The sequence below is a fragment of the Sebastes umbrosus genome, chromosome 3, assembly GCF_015220745.1.
Source record: "Sebastes umbrosus isolate fSebUmb1 chromosome 3, fSebUmb1.pri, whole genome shotgun sequence".
NCBI classification, from domain to species: Eukaryota; Metazoa; Chordata; class Actinopteri; order Perciformes; family Sebastidae; genus Sebastes; species Sebastes umbrosus.
The window spans coordinates 10,524,992-10,546,061 of NC_051271.1; the positions used below are offsets into that span (position 1 = coordinate 10,524,992).

General features: G+C 41.3%; 1 protein-coding gene across 2 annotated transcripts; it reads left to right on the top strand.

The window, feature by feature from the left end:
• Window positions 1-563: 563 nt before the first annotated feature.
• kitb (KIT proto-oncogene, receptor tyrosine kinase b) lies at window positions 564-21,021 on the top strand. Of its 2 annotated transcripts, XM_037764704.1 has the most exons (22): window positions 564-618; window positions 3,466-3,744; window positions 3,836-4,120; window positions 6,702-6,841; window positions 7,401-7,569; window positions 9,029-9,218; window positions 9,300-9,415; window positions 9,513-9,627; window positions 10,529-10,719; window positions 10,976-11,082; window positions 11,724-11,850; window positions 12,588-12,692; window positions 13,725-13,835; window positions 14,514-14,655; window positions 14,759-14,826; window positions 14,930-15,021; window positions 15,652-15,774; window positions 17,325-17,436; window positions 17,679-17,778; window positions 18,906-19,011; window positions 19,321-19,480; window positions 19,515-21,021. In XM_037764704.1, the coding sequence occupies exons 1-21, from the start codon at window positions 564-566 to the stop codon at window positions 19,462-19,464; spliced, it is 2,877 nt and encodes a 958-aa protein (XP_037620632.1). In that variant the 3' UTR covers window positions 19,465-19,480; window positions 19,515-21,021. The 2 variants fall into 2 exon arrangements, with proteins under 2 accessions (XP_037620632.1, XP_037620631.1); XM_037764703.1 differs by having other exon boundaries at window positions 19,321-21,021.
• The last annotated feature ends 49 nt before the right edge of the window (window positions 21,022-21,070 follow it).

The window sequence follows — 21,070 nt, forward strand, 5'->3', positions numbered from 1 at the left end:
ATTTTTTTCTGTCATTTTGAAATACAGACAAAAAATGTAAAATTTCTTGAAAAAAACTGTAGAAAGAGTGTTTTTTTGTTTTTTTTTTACAGTTTATCCATGTCTGGGATAAACATTGAAAATATTTCTTTGCATTTGTATATCAGCCAGCTCTTCCATTACTGGACATTATTTTTTCTTTTTCGCAATGACTGTGTAAGAAACCCTGGAGCTGGCTTGGAGAGAGCCTCGTGTTGTGTTTTCTTTATTCCAGTAATAACCGACTCATCACCTTGGCCAGTGTCCAGCTAATGCAGGACAGAAAAGGAGTGGCAGGGATCCAGAGCAGAGAGGAGAGGAGAGGAGAGGAGAGGAGAGGAGCTGTGTCTTTAAGCTCCAGTGAAATCCATCAGGAGGAGTCTCAGCAGCCTGCAGGATCATTGTGCTCACAGTGGAGGGAGCTGCTCCTTGTTGCTATACCAGGGTGGATGGATACGCACAGGATGCTTATTCCTGCACTGGAAACGCACGGAGTAGAGTAACAAAAAAAGAAAAGAAGAAAGGCTTCAAACCTACCTATAACCATGGGATGCCACTGGGTTGTTTTGGCCTCTTATTTTGTTTTGCTGCCACTAACAGGTAAGACATTCAATATTATGACTCATGTGTGTTCTTATTAATAATAATAATAATAATAATAATAATAATAATAATGACTTTATTATAGTGACCTCATTTCACCTCACAGTATAGTTTCATACATTATTATAATTATAATTTAATGCCACTATATTCTAATGGACACGAAGAGAGAAGCTTTTTAATGAAGAGTGCTGTACTTTATTATGCTTATTATTATTATTACAAAATCTATATTATTCTCGCATTTTGTATTATTGAGTCTTTTCAGATCACTGACGTGTTCTTATGTCTCCAAATTATTGCGCGTCACTATAATTAAGTTGTTTTTTTCGCCCTTAATTAGAATAATTCCAGTGTTGGAAAGGTGCATGTATGTATCATTGCGCGTGTTTATTATAGGCCTCTATACTGTCTCCACATGGTTCACACACGCACACAAGTTGCGTTTAACGGTGCAAACCTGTCAGCTCATGTCTACACACATCACATCATTTGCATAACTACAACTGTGTGTTGAGATGCGTATAGGAAGGAGATGCCTTTGGGCTGCCTCTGTCTGCAGGCAACAGGTGTGTGTGTGTGTGTGTGTGTGTGTGTGTGTGTGTGTGTGTGTGTGTGTTTGAGGATGATTAATTATTTATCCCACCCAAATAAAGGGATTAGGTTGTGCACCACAGCAGCAGAAGGAACAAAGAAAAGAGAGAAAGAAACACTTCTTCTTCTTCTTCTTCTAACACAAACACACCCAGCAGCACCTTGACATTTAACCACTCTGGCTGCTGTAATGATAGCTCTGTGTTTAGTCATGTAACAGCCTCAGGTTTTGTTTGCAACCTTTTGCAAACACCAAGAAAGCAACTTTAACACACACACACACACAGAGAGAGAGAGAGACTTAACAGCCTGCAAAAAACCCAGATATTGATATTTGCGTTCACATGCTTCTCCTTGGTGCTTTCTCAGCCCCAAAGGCACAACAGTCACATGAAAATCCTGTTCTTGAAATGGCGCTTATCATGTGGGAATCTGCACACACACAAAAAAGAAAAGTTGTAGGGGGGTTGGCTGTTGGGGGTTAAACTGAGAAGAAAATGTTGGTTTAGTTCACTCATCTTAAGGGAATGGATTTAGGGGCCTTAATGCATGATTACTCAGCGGGTAGACAGCTCATAACTATTGATTGTTCCATGGTGGTTTGATAGCACTCTGTCTTAAGGGGCTCTGTGCCAATCATAACATCCCATTTAACCATCACATCATGATCAGCTTTGGTTTTTAGGGAGCTGTGGTGGGAACTTTATAGACTGGACGATTAATGGATTAATCAACAAAATAATCTGAATACTAAACGGTAATGAAAGAGGTTGCTCTGTCCTGTTTTTGCTCTTTTCATTCTCTCAATTCTACCCAGAGATAGTTAATTCATTAACATCTATTGAAAGCAGCATTTTTTTCCCTCTTGGTGCTGGATCTTTACTGATCCCTTCACAGCTGTCAGAAATAGCATTCAGGTCCCCCATACGTCAACGGTGCAACGCGGTGCAACGCGGTGCAACGCGGTGCAACGCGGTGCAACGCGGTGCAACACAGTTCGGTTTGTGTTGCGGTTTTGGATTTCAGTTTCGGTTCGGTTTGTTTTGCACGTCAGGGAGAAGAAGATCGGAACCATGTCTAATGTGTTTGAACTCCAAAATATATAGAGATTGATTGATCGATAGTTATATTTCTCAGGGCTGGCTTAAGGCATAAGCCATATAGGCGGTCACCTAGGGCGCCACCTTCTGGGGGGCGCTGGTCACCCTCTAAAAAAGTAAAATAAATATATTTTTTTTTAATCACAGTGGGCGCCCTTCTTCAATTTTTGCATTGAGGTAACAAATGATCAACTAAATAAAGGAAAAAAGAAATACACTTTTCACCCATGTAACTCTCACTGCAGTGAAACTGACTAAACACTTTTAAGCCAACAATATCAGGGGCCAATTGTTTATTTATATTATAATTAGGGCTGCCAATCGATTAAAATATTGAATCGCGATTAATCACATGATTGTCCACGATTAACCGCAAATTAATCACACATTTTTTATCTGTTCAAATTGTACCTTAAAGGGAGATTTGTCAAGTATTTTCTCTTTTTCTCTCTCTCTTTTGGTCTTATCAACATGGGAGCGGGCAAATAAGCTTTCTTTATACAAATGTATGGATATATTTATTTTTGGAAATCAATTAACAACACAGAACACTGACAGATATTGCCCAGAACTGCATGTGATTATCATAAAGTAGGCCTGTCTGTAAAGGGGAGACTCGTGGGTACCCATAGAACCCATTTTCACCCCTTTGAAAACGGCCATGACAGTTTTTCCTCGCCAAGATTAAGCGCAAGTTCGGAGCGTTATTTAACCTCCTTCTTGACAAGTTAGTAGGATAAGGTGATGTGATATGGTACCATTCGATTCCTTAGGTTTTCTAGTTTCATAAGATACCAGTTTCTTCACTTTTTAAAACTGAGTCCGCTACAACCTTCGAAAGATCGATTGCGTTAAAGAAATTAGTGGAGTCTAGGGCACCAAAAGGGCTAGAGATGGACGACCCTGATATTTCTATATTGAAGCCATAACACTGATTTTATACATGAAAAAAAGGCAGACTACGTAAAGATCAAGTAGGCCTTTGATCAGATAATTGCGTCTTCTATGTCTCTGGCACTACGTCAAATAATTAGCAGGCCTGAATTGAATGTTGGTGGTACAACGGTTCAACAAGCCCACGGTTCGTTTTTTTTTATGGTTCAGTTTTGCATCCCTAACTATCAACCATGTTATATGTGCTATATTCCAGTTTGGTGCCAGCCAGTCATCTCCCCCAGCGGGCCTCACGTTGTCATTCCCAAGAGGGGGAAGCTGGAGCTGCGTTGCCGTGACAATGGCACCACGACGTCTGGCGTCCCGTCCAGGTTGAGGTGGCAGAGGGAGAGAGCTCGCAGGCTGGAGGGAGAGGTGGAAGAGGACGGAGTGGCCTTCGTCAGGGTGTCAGCGGCGCAGGTCTACCACATGGGTCGTTATGTGTGTGTCAACAACAGCACACTGGAACACAGCTCCATCTATGTATATGTGAAAGGTGGGTGTTGGAGGTCAGATGAGAGGCATATGATTGCACATGTATCTGTGTACCTCTAACAACAACTATCAATCCCTTTCATCCCCTTCAGACACCCAGAATGCCTTCCAGCGCACCATGGTGAACGTCATCCTGGTGCGTACAGGTGAGAACTGCACCATTCCCTGTCTTGTGACCGACCCCGAGGTCACCCTGCTGGCCCTGGAGACCTGCGATGGACGACCTTTGCCCTCTGGAATGAGCTACCACAGCAACCTCCAGCGAGGCGTCATCATCAGCAACGTGAGAAAGGAATACGAGGGCTGTTTTGTGTGTGTGGGACAGCTCGCTGGAGGCAAAGTGACGTCGAGCCAATACACCATGGATGTACGACTTGGTGAGTGAGAGACATGATGGACAAGGGCGATTTGTAATATTCTTGTTTCCAAAAACTATAATTCATGTTGGTAAAGGGGTATCATACCATTGTTTAATGGTTCTCCATTTGGCATATATTTACTAGATATGTCATTTACGTGATAATTAAGCTAAAAGGGTAAAAAGAGGGATAGAGTGAAGCTGTGTGTGCAGCTGTTGACAACAGGAAAGAAGTGAGGGAGAAGCGTCTGTCATCTTTACAGAAGGGTTTTGAGGGCAGATCTATAAAGTCAGAGTAAAAGCCACAAGCTTGTAAAAGGGATAATTGAGTTATCCCTCTTGTGTCCTCCCAGTAATTAGTCAGTGGAAGGTAAACCCAAAGCATTTGTCTTTGGTAATGCCTTGGGGAAGCATAATGTAAATGTGTCAAAGTAAACTGTGAAGTAAACACAAAGTAAAGTTGTCACTACTCACAACTGCTTGTTTAAATCAACAAAGCTAGGGCTGGACAATGTGAGGAAAAAGTAGCCTAATGTTTAATAGAATATCTTCTTCTGATATCAGAAGACATATTATCATATGAGTTAAGAAATGGAAAATTATAAGTGACGTTGGCTTCTTCTTTTTATTATTATTATTATTTTGGCATTTTGGTGTAGAAATAGGAGGGGGGGGGATTGACAATGGATGTATAAAGAGAACTGGATACAGCGTCGGAGCCGGGGCCTCGATCGTTTATTCCTATAAGAGTTGCTCAGTGGCACATGAAGCAAAGACATGGCTCGACTTCCGAGTATAAAATAACCCAGATCATTTGGCGATCTTCCGCATCCATTGGGCCCATAGAGCAGGCGCAGTAGCATTTCCTTTAAGTTCACCTCCCAGCCCTCGCTTCAGCTTCGATTTCACATGAACGGTGGAAGGGAAATAACTCTGGATTCGGCTATTAGTGCATTTTACAACTTTTAGGTTCGTACTGGGAAGCTAATTTACCTAAAGAACAAAATTACAGGCGTCTCTTTCCCAATGTAAGTCTATGGGAAAAAAAGTATTTTTTGTCCCAAAGGCATCACGTGACATACATGGAAGTTGTAGTACCACCGTTTGGCCACTTTGAAAATTTGCTTCAAAGCTCGGCGCACTTCCTGTGGGCTTGAGTATGACACACAACAAAGGTCCCAAGGCGGTTATATATGGCATGTGCTGTAACCAATCGGCTACCAAAGGCGCTCCTGAAGTTGGCTTCTTGATGTTCATCGCACAGTAAAACTCTAAAATAGTAGTTGCTTTGTGGTGATGGATTTGTGATTTATGGACAAATGATATCCATACATACGTAAACAAGACTAAGAGTCTGCAGCCTATGCTGGCGGCACTGTGAGGAAGTGGTGCTTTGATGGATGTGTCTAGAAGGGAGCACAAAAATTGTTAAATTTGATCTGAGATCTGCAAAAACTTGCAAAAACTCTTGTGAGACTCATTGGCCGACGACCTATCCGAACCTTAACTACGGTATCCAAGGTCAATGCCTAACTTTAACCATCTCGCAAGAGTTTCCCCAGTTTGCTGGTTCCTTTCTAGACACAACCATGTCCGCATGCTCACAATGACTATATGCTATCTTCCTGGTATAATGTTTATGATGTTCACCATCTTAGTTTAGTATGTTAGCATGCTAATTAACTAATAAGCAGTAAATACAAAGTAAATAGTAGGTAATGTCATTAGTCTTGCATTGAAATTGATCACCAATGTCAGTAGGATTCATCTTCTGGGGACCATTAATGTCCGTACAAAAACTTCATGGCAATCTACAAACTAGTTGTTGAGATATTTCCGTAGTGGCCCAACAGACCAGCAGAGCTGCTATAGCATGGCTGCAAATCTTCATAAGAGTCCATAATGCATCCTGGCACAGATCAGTTGTAGTCACAGCAACTATCATTACAGATGTGTTTTGGCAGAGGAGGGTTAGCTCATAGCTTTTCTTATGAGCTATATTAATAGGAAATGTATCATAAAGGCATTTTAAGTGTAGGCTACGTCAGATCATATTTCTATTTGTCCCTGCACTGCATCAGCATAAATTTTCAGCCTCGTCTGCAGTGGAGAGAAGACTAAACAGAGACAGGCTGGGAGGAGCCGGGGCGTAGCGTCCTTCTTCTGACTGATGGAGAGAGGGATGTAAGACAGGAGACGTGAGGGAGGGAGGAGCAGAGGGATTACAGTCCCACACGGAACAAAGCTTTGTAACGGTGCATGAAGGCTGTGTTTGGGGCAAACAGAATTAACGCAGTCTTCTTCAAACACAGACTCTGACGTCAGCAGGCGTTTAATGTCGGAAATTAATCATCCGGTTTATGTGTGTCTGCATATGCAAATAGTGTACTTGTGTGCATTGTCATTAGTGAGTGTTTGTCCTCTAATGCGATCCCTGGCACTCAGCAAACTGGAGTCACACACCCTTAAGGGTCTTTTATGACTGCACGAACATCAACATTTCCGACTGGTAAATAACAAGCAACCAATTGTGATTGTAAGTGAGCTAGTTTGTTATATCAGTCATGATGATAATGTTGCTTTTGCATCTCTTGATCCAGTGCCAGAGGTGCCTCCAATGATCATGCTGTCCCAGAAGGACACCGTTATCCTGAGGAGAGGAGAGCGGTTTGAGATTACCTGTAGCTCCACCAACGTCAACCCGGATTTCAGTGTCAAGTGGGATTTCCCGTCAACAGCGGTGAGATTGATGAAGGGATTGAGTGGCTTCTCCTCGGCCTTTGTGTCCGGGTGACTCACTGTCAGGATGTGAAACTTTCTGTGTTTCTACCTGGCTGACTGGCCAGGACATTTATCAATCCAAGAAAGAGCCAGATATTTACACTGAAGTTAGATAGAGGACACCGAGGTCATATCCTTTGTAATATTTATGGGGATTTATGGGGTTTAATGACACAAAAAGGAGTTTACATTACATACAGTTCACACTTTTTTTTGGCAAACGATTGTACAGTTTCATTAGTTTTAGTAGTAATGATAGATAGAGAAGGCAAGGAAACATAATTTTAGGAGATATACTTTATAACATATAATTGAACACTTAAATTAATACATAATGTGAAATATTGTGATTTCTTAAAACACTCTGAAAATTGTATTGAGTTTGGTTGGTGACGAGTAAAGCCCTGGCTACAGCCCTGGATTTTCTTTCTCACTGACCTATCTGAAGCATGACACCTTGAAAACAGTGGATCTGTGTGACATTACACCTGCTCACCTTTGCCCCTGATGCCCCGCAGCATCCCGGTGAAACTCACACCTCGCACATCCTGTCCGGTTCCCGCGGATACCGACGTGCCACCTCGCTCTTGATCACAGCTGTCAACCAATCAGACTCTGGCACTTACCGCTGCCACGCCCACAACGAGAGAGGCGCCAGTGCCACTGCGCTGCAGCTGGATGTCCGAGGTGAGTTTTGGAGGTGGTTAATTGATGTTTGTGCATGCATGGCGTCAATATACAGACACACACAATGCCACCAACTGGATCTAACCAACATTGTCTGGGCTCGTCTAAAAACCACTACCACCCCTCCTTCACAGTATCCACAGGAATGTTCCATGTTCAAAACAGTGATTAATGCTTACTACAGTGGTCACACCAAAAGTACACTTTTTTAGGACTTATGATCTCTTATTTGCATAGTATGCAAATATGTAGACGCCTCGGGGAAATAGCTGTCATTATTCAAAGTGTGTTATTATAGATCAGTGAGAACGTCTGAAATTAGTCTAGACATGATTTACGCAAACACTTCAGACACACAAAAAGGTGCAACAAAAGACAAAAAGAATGGAAAAGATTTTCGATATTTGCCGTTTGTGATTTGTTCTAGTTGTGTCTGTGGATTTGTTCTGTTGGTCTCATACAAATCAAACAAGAAGGGTACAGTGTGTAGGACTTGGTGGCATAGTGGTGTGGTTGCAGATTGCAACTGAGTACCCCTCAACTCACTCTTCCCCTTTCAAGACTGCATTAACGTGAGCCGCCGAGTGCAAAGCCGTGGTAACGCCGTTCGCCTCACTCAGAGGCCAGCCATACCATAATAACACTACTTTAGGAGCATCGGAAGGCAGAAGGCGGCTGACGGTACCACGGTTTTGCACTCTGCGGCTCACGTTACCGCAGTTTTATAAGTGTGTCGGAGAACTACGGTGGCCTTCACCTAACGCAAAATTGCGAAAGGCTCTCGCCAGAGCCAGTGTTTGGTGTGTCTGTTTTGTGCCACTGTAGAAACATGACAAACTAGAAAGGATTCTGGGTTGGAAATTGCCCTCAAGCAAGACCTTTAACACCCAACTAGAGCTTCCCAGTGGACGGCAGATCAGACTGTGGTTGCCTCCGGGTGGCATATTTTACTCAAATGCTCAACAACTATTCTGTTACAGATGGGTGGAAAAGTTAGGAAAACACTCACAGAAATAAAGGTAGACAGGTTGAAGAAACACAAGACATTAAACTCCAAAGAATCTATTTATATATGTTCCTTTATTTATTTTATACAGTTTAAAGTTACAGGGACACAGTGCACATTAATAGACATTTCTGTAAATGTGCCAGTTTAGCCAGCTTGGCTAATTTTCAACTGCAGTTCCTGGGCAGGTGTAGTGACAAAAAACACATGAAATACTTTGAAACGAGGACAACAATAAATAAAACATAAAACAAAGCACACTTCAGGTTATTTACAGAGTATGGTCACACACTTGATTGTCTTTTAAACATGATTTTGAATTACTTTTAGATGATTTTTAACACATATTGCAACTATAATCTTTGCTTATCTGCAACACTTAGATATGGACTACAGCATAATGTGTACAGGTGGACTTTTCCTTTAAGTATGTATATGTGTGATGTCCTCCAGATCAGGGGTTCATCACCATGTTAGGAGGCCCAAGTCCAATCCAGGCTGAGGTTAAAGAGGGGGAGAGTCTGAGCCTCAGAGTAGAGTTCAACGCCTATCCTGCACCCAGTTCCCTGTCCTGGTCTTACAATGGCAAACAGCTCCTCAACACCACAGAGCACGTCATCACCATCCACCGCCGCAAATACAGGTACAGTATATATTCCACTGCAAGTACAAACATACATGTGTGCACACGCAGAATTATAAGCTTATGTTTTTGTTTTATCAGACTCATCAGCGAGCTCCGACTAGTGAGGGTCCTCGGCTCGGAGGGCGGGATCTATAAGTTCTCAGCCAGCCACGAGGACACATCCGTCGATCATTCGTTCCACGTGTACGTCAACAGTAAGTGTCTCTCACTGTTGTTATATTGCACTCAAGTACCTTAGCATATACAGTATATGTTTTCTATAAATATGTGTGTCACCTTTTTCTCTACAAGGCAAGCCGGTAATCGTCGCCCAGGAAGGCCCTGTTGATGGACAGGTGCGGTGCGTCGCCGCTGGTTTCCCAGTCCCCAAAATAAGCTGGTACTTCTGTGAGATGCCCCACACAAGGTAAAATATATCGCACTACTTTCATCAAAACAGTGTTACTATGTCAATTTATTTACTTCATGAGATGCTCACGTCAGAATAAGACACAGCTACTTTATCATCTTGAGCTGGATGTGAATCTTTAATGTTTTATCTTGCTGCTTTATCAGCAGCCTTGTTTCATTCTTTTCTTTATTTATGGAGTCATTATTCACAAATGACATGTTAAAAGGGAATCTGGCAGGTGGAAACAGATGAGAAGAGTTGAAGAAAGGGATGATATAATAAACGTCTCTACAAATGGGTCAGAATAAGCGATTATTGTGATAAATCACTGCAGCAGCCGAAAGACAAACCTCAACATCCTTCCTATTTCATAGTCAGTTCAAGTTCATGCCAATTTTTTAATATAAACAATGAAATGTAGAAATAAGAAATTATTTTTATGCATTTTTATAAAATTTACTCATCAATATATGATTAAAAACTCCTCGGACTCGTTGTTTTTTATGCTGCTCATACTAAAAGCTGTAACCGAACAGCAGTGTGCACTTCAGACCATTTTACTCACAATAATCTCCAACACCTTCTGTTGTTTTGTCTGGCAGTTCCTCTGAGAGCAGGAGAGGCTCATGGGAGATGGAAAAAGTTGGTTTATGTCGTCTCAAATGCCTCATTAGTATTCAGACAAATAAACTGGATTTTGACTGTTGGTCAACACAATATAAGCGTTTAGAGCTCTGGTAAAATAGGCTTTTGATATATTGTTTAAATTTTATTTGCTAAACAATTAATTGATATATTGCCAAAATAAAATGCGCAGAAGCTGAGAATAATTATTTTATTGTGCTAAACGTTGCTGTAGATGTAGAAGAAAGAGAGGAAAATATAACCTTAAACAACTTTTATAACCCCTCAACAGGTGCTCACACCTGCCCAACGCCACCCAATGGGAAACTCCGGATGTTGCCATGGAGACAGAATCTGCCTTCGGTCGTAGCGAGGTGGTGAGCCGACTGAACGTGAGCAAGGAGCACGCACACTATCACACCCTGGAGTGTGTGGCGGCGAGTACGGAGGGGGAGGAGGCCTACACACTGTTCTCCATCAGTGGTACGACACACAAACACAAACATCTCATACGTCTGCAGAGGCCAGTTGTGTGGTTACTGGGTGCAGATTGAATAAGATTAGTGTATGCTGACTGTGCAGACTGGGATTATATAGTGTAGACTCGCTAATCCATGTCACACACAAACAAACACCACTGCTGCAGCTGTCTGTCTTAACGGCGAGGAAGAGGATGTAACTGTGTTGTGTATTTTCTGATTACTCTCTGGTGTGTGTGTGTGTGTGTGTTTCCTCCCAGAACGCATCGTCCCACATAAACTCTTCACTCCTCTTCTAATTGGCATGGTGGCCACTGGCGGCGTCCTCAGCCTCATTCTAGTGGTGCTGCTCTATAAATACATGCAGGTAAGGCAGGAAATAAATCACATTACAATACCATTACTGCAATAAAAGAATAGCATTTAATCTGAGTGAGAGTAGGGTCATAAATCTCACATAAATCACATAAATCTGTCGCCATCAATCGCATTCAAACCCCGTTTTAGCATCTCAGACTTCAATGTGAAATCAAGTTCATCTTCCACCATTGATATGCAGTTTACAGAAAAATAAATGGCTGCTGGCAAAAGGCCCACTCTCATTTACTAATGACTCACGCCTCCATCTCGATATGTTAAAGTTAGAAGCCTCTTTCCGAGATCAGACTAGTTTTTTGGTAACGATATTTTAGCAGATAAGAGTGTCTGCATGTCCTTTTAATCAATATGAATGTGTTCTAATGAATTTGAAATGAATCAATCAGCCATTCAGAGTGCAGACACGCTGTAGTTAAAGGCTTTATTTTTTTTAATGTGCCCCCCCTCCCAGCATGCTGCTCTTATTGCACTCAGATGAGTCAGACTCCTTGAGAACTAGTTTATGAATTCGCAGTGGGATCATCAGTCTTGACAGTCAGTCTCAGGCTGACGACTAAAGTGCATCGAGTGATATGAAATTGAGTCACTTTCTCTGTATAAATGCCGTATTTCCTCTCCGAACTTGAACAGAAACCAAAGTTCCAGATCCAGTGGAAGGTCATTGAGAGTATCCATGGCAACAACTACATATACATTGACCCCACCCAGCTGCCGTATGACTCCAAATGGGAGTTTCCTCGACAGAAACTACGATTCGGTATGAATGCATCCACGTTTGAGAAGCTATACTGTATGTTTACATGTGTGAGAAACCACATCTGCAGACATGTTAGTGTAGTCATTAGTAGGGCTGGGCAATGTGACGATATATATCTTCAAAACGATATATAAAAATGTCTATCGTATATATTTTTCTATATTGTTTCTATCGCAATACAGACTAGGTCTATATTTATTTCTTATTTCTCTATAATTTCACTTAAAACTGTTATGTTCATTTTGCAAATACTCTGTAGTTTTCATTTGTAAAGTATTAAATTCACACAGGAGTATACAAAAATAGGCTTTACTATGTGGTTATTTCATATTTATTTATTAAATTGCCAGAAAACGTGCTGTATCGTGATGTATATCATTAGAGATATGAAATTACCTATATCAGGATAGAAGATTTTGGCCATATAGCCTAGCCCTATTATTGTGTTTTGTTTAAAGTCCCCAAACACACAAATGTTTTTCTTATTGTTACTTCACTTGGATGTTTGAGCTTCACTGTGCAGATTGATGTACGTGCAGAGTTTGACACTAGAAGATTGTTTACACATTTATCTGTTGGAAAAGAAGCAGATGTAATATGTTTATCATATTTTTCTGTGGAAAAACTATATGACAGATATTATTCAAAGCAGAGTAGTTATTAAATGTCTTAAATCATGTCTGGTGGGGATCTTAAATTAACTGTAAAATTAAGTTTGTGTGTGTGTGTTCCCTCAGGTAAAACTCTGGGCTCTGGAGCTTTTGGAAAGGTAGTGAGGGCCACAGCGTACGGACTCTGCTCTGCCGATACTGTTACAACCGTCGCTGTTAAGATGCTCAAACGTAAGTGTGTGTGTGTGTGTTTTTATCTCTTTATCTGTGTCCAAAACCACTCCATTGTTTTCTCCCTCTGTTATGACGGGTAAAACCCACAGAGCAAAAACAGAACTCAACAGCACGACTCAAACAGTCTTTACTTGTCTAAACAGGTTCAGTACGCAGGTGAGCGCAGGTGTCAGAAGGGCAACCAGAGCCGACAAGGATAAAGCAAAAACGTGGTCAGGAAAGAAACAGGCAGAGTTCAGAAAAACCAGGAACACCAATACTAGAAATGGTTGAGACACTTGTCTCGGGGGACAAAGACGAACTGGCACAGAGACAGGGAAACACACCGACTAAATACACTGGGGAGGTGAGGCTAATTAGGAGCAGGTGAGGATGATTAGGAGCAGGTGAAACCAATCGGGGAGGGGGAGGTAATGACGCAGGCGGGAAACACACAAGGGCAGGAAGTGAAGGAGAGGAGAGGTAATGGTGCCTTCAAATGAAACTCGTGAGCTCATGTTTACAACATGGGAAGGTGTGTACACGATATGCTTGGCGTTCAAGTGGTTAAGTCATGAGAACACCGCTGCTAAGCAACGGAACTATTAACGTTACTGACGGCATCTTGAAACCACAGAGGCTAACAATTTAGCAAGCTGGCAAGCGGGTAACATAATGCAGTAAATGCAAAGGCATAATGACAGAGGAGAAAGATGAGGTCGTTGGAAATATCAACATTTTCCTCAGACATATTATAAAAATTACAAAGAAAAACAATATACGACTAAAATAACAATATATTAACTTATTATGCATCGAAAAATTAACTTCCATGGCCTCCGCCATTTCTGACGAAGTAGTACACAAACACATGTAGTTCACATCTAACAGCATTTAAGCTTTACAAGCAGTAGCGAGTGATTTGCAAACTTTTATCAATAGTCACACAATACACAAGCTGCTAAAATAACATTTACATATGTTGCTTAATTTCGGACACAGCCTGCGACACTGTAAGAGTTTATAAATGTTCTGATGATGTCATCCCAGCCAACGCCCATGCTACGGAGAAGGAGGCGCTGATGTCAGAGCTGAAGGTGCTCAGTTACCTTGGAAACCACGTGAACATTGTCAACCTGCTGGGGGCGTGCACTGTCGGAGGTGAGAGGAGCAGCTTCATCACTTTTTATTTACATGCAAGTGTTTTTTGGGCTAAATTTGGTCTGGATTTTGTTTGTTTGCTGACACTATTATATATATAGCCCTCATGCATTTAGATGTTTATTATATATTTATTGACTGAATTTGTTTTATGGTAATAGGTTGATGTGCTGACTTGCTGCTATGCCAAGCCAATATCGACCTCTTATTAAAAATCAGATATTGGTCAGTCAGTACCACCCTGCTCCGATATGAAAACGTGATGCAGTTTGACTCGTCACAAATTTACTCTGCAGTCGATCCATATTATCCACCTGACTAGACCTCAGCATTGATTATAATGCAGCATTTAGATTGGATTCACACACAAGTATGCATGAGTGTGTCATTAGGAAAGAAACGCTGAACACTTTGGCATGACAAAATCCTCATTTTAAGATATTGACACAAATTTGTTCAACACAAAAATATTGGCTTTTAAACACACATATCTGAATGCACTACACGTGTCCTGCCTTGAAACAGTCAAATAAAATGAGTTCCCTACAGTATCAACCTGACACCGTCTTCTTTTGGCTCATTATTAGAGCTTTGTGTGTCTCTTTTCATTGTTGCACGCTGTCATACGGTTTCAAAATCAGCGAGTGAGGTTTTCTTTTCATCTCTGCATCCTGCCAGGCCCAATTTTGGTGATCACAGAGTACTGTTGCTATGGCGACCTCCTCAACTTCCTGCGCAGAAAAAGAGAGTCCTTCCTAAACTCCCAAGTTGGCGATGGTTACTATCGCAACGTCTCGAACCAAACGGAGCCTACAGCAAGGTGTGTATGTGTGTGTGTGTTCAAAATTGTGATTGCAAACGCAAAAATGGTTATCTTGTCTAACATGTAATGCTTATATGTGTCTCTGTGTGTGTGCGTGCAGCGGAGAGGTGACTGGTACAGGCTATATGCCCATGCGTCCCTCTGAGAAAGAGAGGTCTTCCCAGTCAGGTAGAAAGTCTCTCACTCCTCATTTCTTATCGAACATTTCATCAACACACTGAGTGCCTCCTCACCTACTGTGGAAGTGTCTGACGATGTAATCTTTATCTAGTCGACGTAGAGGAGCTGTCTCTGGACGCCGAAGATCTCCTCAGCTTCTCCTACCAGGTGGCCAAAGGAATGGAATACATTACTTCCAAGAACGTAAGGCCTTTACAGACCCGTGTGCTGCTTATTTATAGAGTCGTTACAGAAGAGATTTAAAAGTGCTGCTGCTAGTTTATAAATCACGCTTTGGCTTAGGGCCAACATGCCGTAGATTGCTGTGAGCTAATAGTGCCGGTACAATCAGAACCAAACATGGCGAAGCTGCATTTACAGATTAGATCACACACACAAGGAGCCAGCCTCTTCAATCTTAAATAATAGAATTTGAATTAAAACAATCCTGATTCAGTTTCTTTTGCTGCACTTTTGTTGCTTTTATTAAATAAGGCACTATTGTCCAAACTGTTATTCCCCTGAAACGGTACTAAAACTATATTGTTCTTTTGTATATGTTTGCATTTAATTGATTTAATTGTATTTGTATTTGCCAAATATATCATTTTACTGTATCTATGTATTGTGTAAAGCATTGTCAATTTGCCTTTTGTGTTTGAGAGGTTTGTAACAAGTTTAACTCGCCCCGCCTAATGTGTGCATGTGTGCTGTGTGTCGTTCGTTCACTGCAGGAACCTGTTACAATGTCAATACTCACTTTTGTGTGTGTGTGTGTGTGTGTGTGTGTGTGTGTGTGTGTGTGTGGGTGTGTGCGTGTGTGTGCGTGTGTAGTGTGTCCACAGGGATCTTGCAGCCAGAAACATTCTGCTGACTCACGGCAGGGTGGCGAAGATCTGTGACTTTGGCTTGGCACGAGACATCACCACTGATGCCAGCTATGTGCTCCGAGGCAACGTGAGTCTGTCTGGCACATTTTCTCGCTGCCCCTTTGTCCTTGCATCCTTCCTTCCTTCCTTCCTTCCTTTCTTCCATCCATCCATCCATCCTTCCATCCATCCATCCTTCCTTCCTTCCTTCCTTCCTTCCTTCCTTCCTTCCTTCCTTCCTTCCTTCCTTCCATCCTTCCTTCCTTTCATCCATCCTTACTTCCTTCCTACCTTCATTGCTTCCTTCCAACCTTCCTTCTTTCCATCTATCCTTCCTTCCTTCCATCCTTCTTTCCTTCCATCCATCCATCCATCCATCCTTCCTTCCTTCCTTCCTTCCTTCCTTCCTTCCTTCCTTCCATCCATCCTTACTTCCTTCCTACCTTCCTTGCTTCGTTCCAACCTTCCTTCTTTCCATCTATCCTTCCTTTCTTCCTTCCTTCCTTCCTTCCATCCATCCATCCATCCATCCATCCTTCCTTCCTTCCAACCTTCCTTCTTTCCATCTATCCTTCCTTCCTTCCATCCTTCTTTCCTTCCATCCATCCTTACTTCCTTCCTACCTTCCTTGCTTCGTTCCAACCTTCCTTCTTTCCATCTATCCTTCCTTCCTTCCTTCCTTCCTTCCTTCCTTCCTTCCATCCATCCTTACTTCCTTCCTATACCTTCCTTGCTTCGTTCCAACCTTCCTTCTTTCCATCTATCCTTCCTTCCTTCCTTCCTTCCTTCCTTCCATCCATCCATCTATCCTTCCATCCATCCATCCTTCCTTCCTTCCTTCCTTCCTTCCTTCCTTCCATCCTTCCTTCCTTCCATTCATCCTTACTTCCTTCCTACCTTCCTTGCTTCCTTCCAACCTTCCTTATTTCCATCTATCCTTCCTTCCTTCCTTCCTTCTATCCTTCCATCTTTCTTTCCTTCCATCCATCCATCCATCCATCCATCTATCCTTCCTTCCTTCCTTCCTTCCTTTCATCCATCCATCCATCCATCCATCCATCCATCCATCCATCCTTCCTTCCAACCATCCTTCCTTCCTTCCTTCCAATTGCTTGTTTTGTCCAGTCAACACTCCAAAAGATAAAGATTAAAACAAAATTAAAATCATATGAGACAAAAAAAGAAGAAGAATTGAATACCTGGTATTAATGTACAGTTTAACATTTTTGCTTGAAAAAATACATTGATTAAAAAGATTTATAATTTATGAAAATAACTGGTTTATTTTTCTGTCGACCCACCAATCGATTAATCAACTAACTGTTTCAGCTCCAGAAAAAAAATATTACAGTATACAGAGTATTACATATGAAAGAAAGAAATGCACAGAATATGCCATATCTTCAAACAGGATCTCAAACAGAGCGTTTCAGACAGAGGGATAAAAGAGGTGCTGCAGCATAGCTGGTGTGAGAAAAATAAAGTGTGTATGGCATATTAAATCATGTAAACATGTTCAAGTAGAAACCCAAAATACAAGTATGCACCAGAAAGTGAGCTTGATATGTCCTCTTTAAGAATGAAAACAAGGGAACATGGTCCATACCGCTCTGGTAATCATGGCTCTCCCTCCTGCAGGCTCGTCTGCCGGTCAAGTGGATGTCTCCCGAGAGCATTTTCGACTGTGTCTACACCTTTGAGAGTGACGTGTGGTCCTACGGCATCCTGCTCTGGGAAATCTTCTCTCTGGGTAACATTTCCAGTTAGAGCTGTGCTGTTGCATCAGAGCCATTATTAGTGTTGTCCATTTGAGCTGACTGGGGCCTTATTAGAGGCTCTGATGATGCTCCCAAGCAGCAACATCACTTAGTGGGGTTAAATGTACAAAATCATATTGATTATGATACATAATGTAGCTCCAGAAACCAATGTCATTATACGAATCCATGATTTTTACTTAAAGCGTGTGCTTACTGTATGTCTGTGTTACAGGTAACAGCCCGTATCCTGGGATGCAGGTCGGCTCAGTGTTTTATAGGATGATTCAAGATGGCCACAGGATGACCAGGCCCGACTTTGCTCCCATCGAGATGTAAGTGTGTGTCTGTGAGAGTGAGTGTTCCCATTATAACTATAGGGCTGCAACTTATGATTCATCTGCTCATCATTTTAATGCCTCTGCGCCGGTGACAGCCGTGGCCGGACGCATTACGTTTTCGCGTTGTCCGTCCATCCGTCTGTACGTCCAGTCTTGTGAACACGATATCTCAGGATCACCTTGAGGGAATTTCTAAATGTGGCACAATCGTCCACCTGGACTCAAGAACTGATCAGATTTTGGTGGTCAAATGTTAAAGGTCAAAGTCACTGTGACCTCACGTCCGTCCCATTGTTGTGATATCTCAGGAACGCCTGGAGGGAATTGTATTACGTCTGGCACAAACATCCACTTGAACTGATGAACTGAACCATAACTCAAGTATTCCTATGCTTATTATGACAATTTCACACAAGTCTCATCGGATAAAATGATGAAGTGATGACATTTTGGACAGATATGGATGTAAACTGCAACTAGACTGGTTGGCAGAGGCACACAACCGCAAGGCAGTAATTCTAGTTTCAATTAATAATTTTTCAAAAATATTGAATAAGGTACAATGTGAAGTCATCGAATTTATTGTTTTGTTTGACCAACAGTCAAAAATCTAAAAATATTCAGTCTACAAGGACATAAAAATCAGATAAAAACAGCAAATTACACTGGAGAAGATGAAACCAGAGAACGTTTGGCATTTTTGCTGAAAAAAAATTACTTAAATGATTAGTCAAAATAGTTGATAATTAATTTTCTGGCTAATCAATTAATTGACTAATCGCATTCCTCCATGTTGAAACTTTTTTTTTTTTTTTTTTAATAAAAGTACAAAATACAAAATCAGTATACGGTTGACAGTATACAGTTAAAACAGTAACAAAACAAAACAGCGTGGGTACAAAACACTAGACAAAAATATTATTAAAAAAAACTTAATTAATTGTCTTAATAGCCTTTTTGTTAGTCGAATTATAAATTAGTTTTCCATATAGTTTTACATCCTTCACGAAAACACCAAAACAAAGTTTATTGTTGCTAAATTTACATTTATGGATAAAATATTTTAGTAGGATTATCATCAAATTTATTGTTAAAAACTAATCTCAGTCTGACCTCTGTAGGTATGACATGATGTTGTCCTGTTGGAACCACGATCCTTTGAAAAGGCCGCCCTTCAGGAAACTGGTGGAGAGGACCGAGCTGCTACTGTCAGAAAATACCAGGAATGTGAGTAGAGGAAGCCTCTGTCATTATTATAAATTACATGTTATTTCTTGTTTCAAAGATCTCATTGGAGAACAACAGTGTAGAGATCCAGACAGGAAACAAATGGAGCACAAGAGATAATATGTGTAATAAAGATCCACAGCCGGAATCGAACCATGGACGTCACATACTGTTTATGATATTGTGATTTGGCTTGTTATTATTCTCATTACACTACAGTAGACTATTTCTTTTTTTTTTGCAAAAACAGTAGTGTCATCAAATCATCCAAATACCACAAATGTTGTTGTTGTTGTTGTTGTTCATCAGGTGTACCTGACACTGAGCAACGCTCCAGGTCATCCAGATCAGCAGAGGGCGCCGTCACGGAGGCTGAGCTCAGTCTGCAGCACAACAGCCCCCACACAGCCTTTGCTGCAAAGCACGCCTGACGTCTTCCTGGACTATGTCTGACACACACACACACACAAACACACGCACACACACAAACACACACACACACACACACACACACACTGCTATAAAACATACAACCCCCCCCTACCTCCCTGATCATTCTCTCCTTTTATCGCACAAACTACAAGAGCCAAATGCACTCTGTAAACTACTAACAACACATTCACTCAAACTAACTCTCAAATGCTGGCCTTCCTGCAACACATACACACACACACACACACACACACACACGCACACACACACACATACAGATACTGTATATATGCGACCCTGCACTGGGCTCTCAGTATTGGCCTCTATCTAATCTCCCCATTGCTGTATTGATCTCTGTGGTAGGTATTTCAGATGCACGTCTATATAAAGTAGACTCCAGCACTAACCGCCCATCAGATACAACATCATCTCCCATCAGCAGCAGGAGGAGTTTGGCTCACATTCAGCCTTAGATTGCATCTTAAGATGCTTTGGGGAAAACAAGAGACCTTTGACTGAGGAATAGATAAGCACAGTTGGTGCTGTGATGAGTTGACTGTTTTTTTGTTGTTGTTGTGTGAGATCTGTCTCCATTTTTGCAGGAATATTTTGTCTTTTTTTTGGGGAAATATAAATAAATACAGCTTTCTTGCAGAGAGTTAGATGAAAAAATTGATACCTATCCTATAAGATATATGTGTGTTAGAGGTAAAGCCAACAGCCGTTTAGCTTAGCTTAGCATAAAGACTGGAAACAGGGGTAAACAGCTAGCCGGGCTCTGTCCAACAGTGATATAAAATCTGTCTACCAGCAGCTGTAAAAGCTCACAAATGAACACATTATATCTCATTAGTTTAATCTGTCCCAAAAAAGGACAATTTGTGGTTTTAATGGGGATTAAGTTTGGGACTATTTCTTGTCCGGAGGCAGTGATTTACTGGAGTGTCTGCTGCTTGGACAGTCATACTTCTCATCTAACTCTGCAAGAAAGCAAATAAGTGCATTTTAACATCAAACTATTAAAAATCTTAATTTACTGCAAGAGTCACCAGATTAACAAATACTGAGTTGTCAGCAAGTCTACCTTATAACTGGTTATGACAGGGCTTGAATAAAAGAGACCTTCCGATGAGAGACCTGAAGTCTCTTTTACATTATAACAAATGAGCCAAAGCAAAGTGGCATGCAAGCGATAACTCCTAATACATCATAAAGCCATAAGTTACAGAAACACTGATTCCCACCTGTGCGTTGTAGCTTTGAATACTGTGACTTGTAAAAGACTAACTGGTGTATTGCTGTATGTATTTTAGATTTAGCTTTAGTTTAGTCTGTGGCCAGGTGTTTAGGACTGACTGTGTGCTCTTTTTACTTGATTTATGTCCAACATGTATGCAATGTAAATACAATAGAGATGTGCCTTTAGATTTTTTTTAGAAAAATTACTGAATGCACTTGATTGTGACAGTTATTGTTGAGAGCCAGAAGAGAGTTTCTGTGTGCTGGTTTTGAGAATCATGCCGTTTTGATACAGTTGGTTGACTTGTAATAATAAAGAAAGTACCTGTGATGGTAGGAGTGACTGGAAAGTGTCCATTTAATGCATCTGTCATTTTCCTAATTGTGT

What these genes read in the sequence shown, in the direction of transcription:
- kitb (XM_037764703.1), top strand. Translation starts at nt 564, where the DNA reads ATGGGATGCCACTGGGTTGTTTTGGCCTCTTATTTTGTTTTGCTGCCA. An exon ending in CATCTATGTATATGTGAAAG is followed by an intron (nt 3,745 to 3,835) that starts GTGGGTGTTGGA and finishes CATCCCCTTCAG; the next exon opens with ACACCCAGAATGCCTTCCAG. An exon ending in TGTCAGAAAATACCAGGAAT is followed by an intron (nt 19,012 to 19,320) that starts GTGAGTAGAGGA and finishes GTTGTTCATCAG; the next exon opens with GTGTACCTGACACTGAGCAA.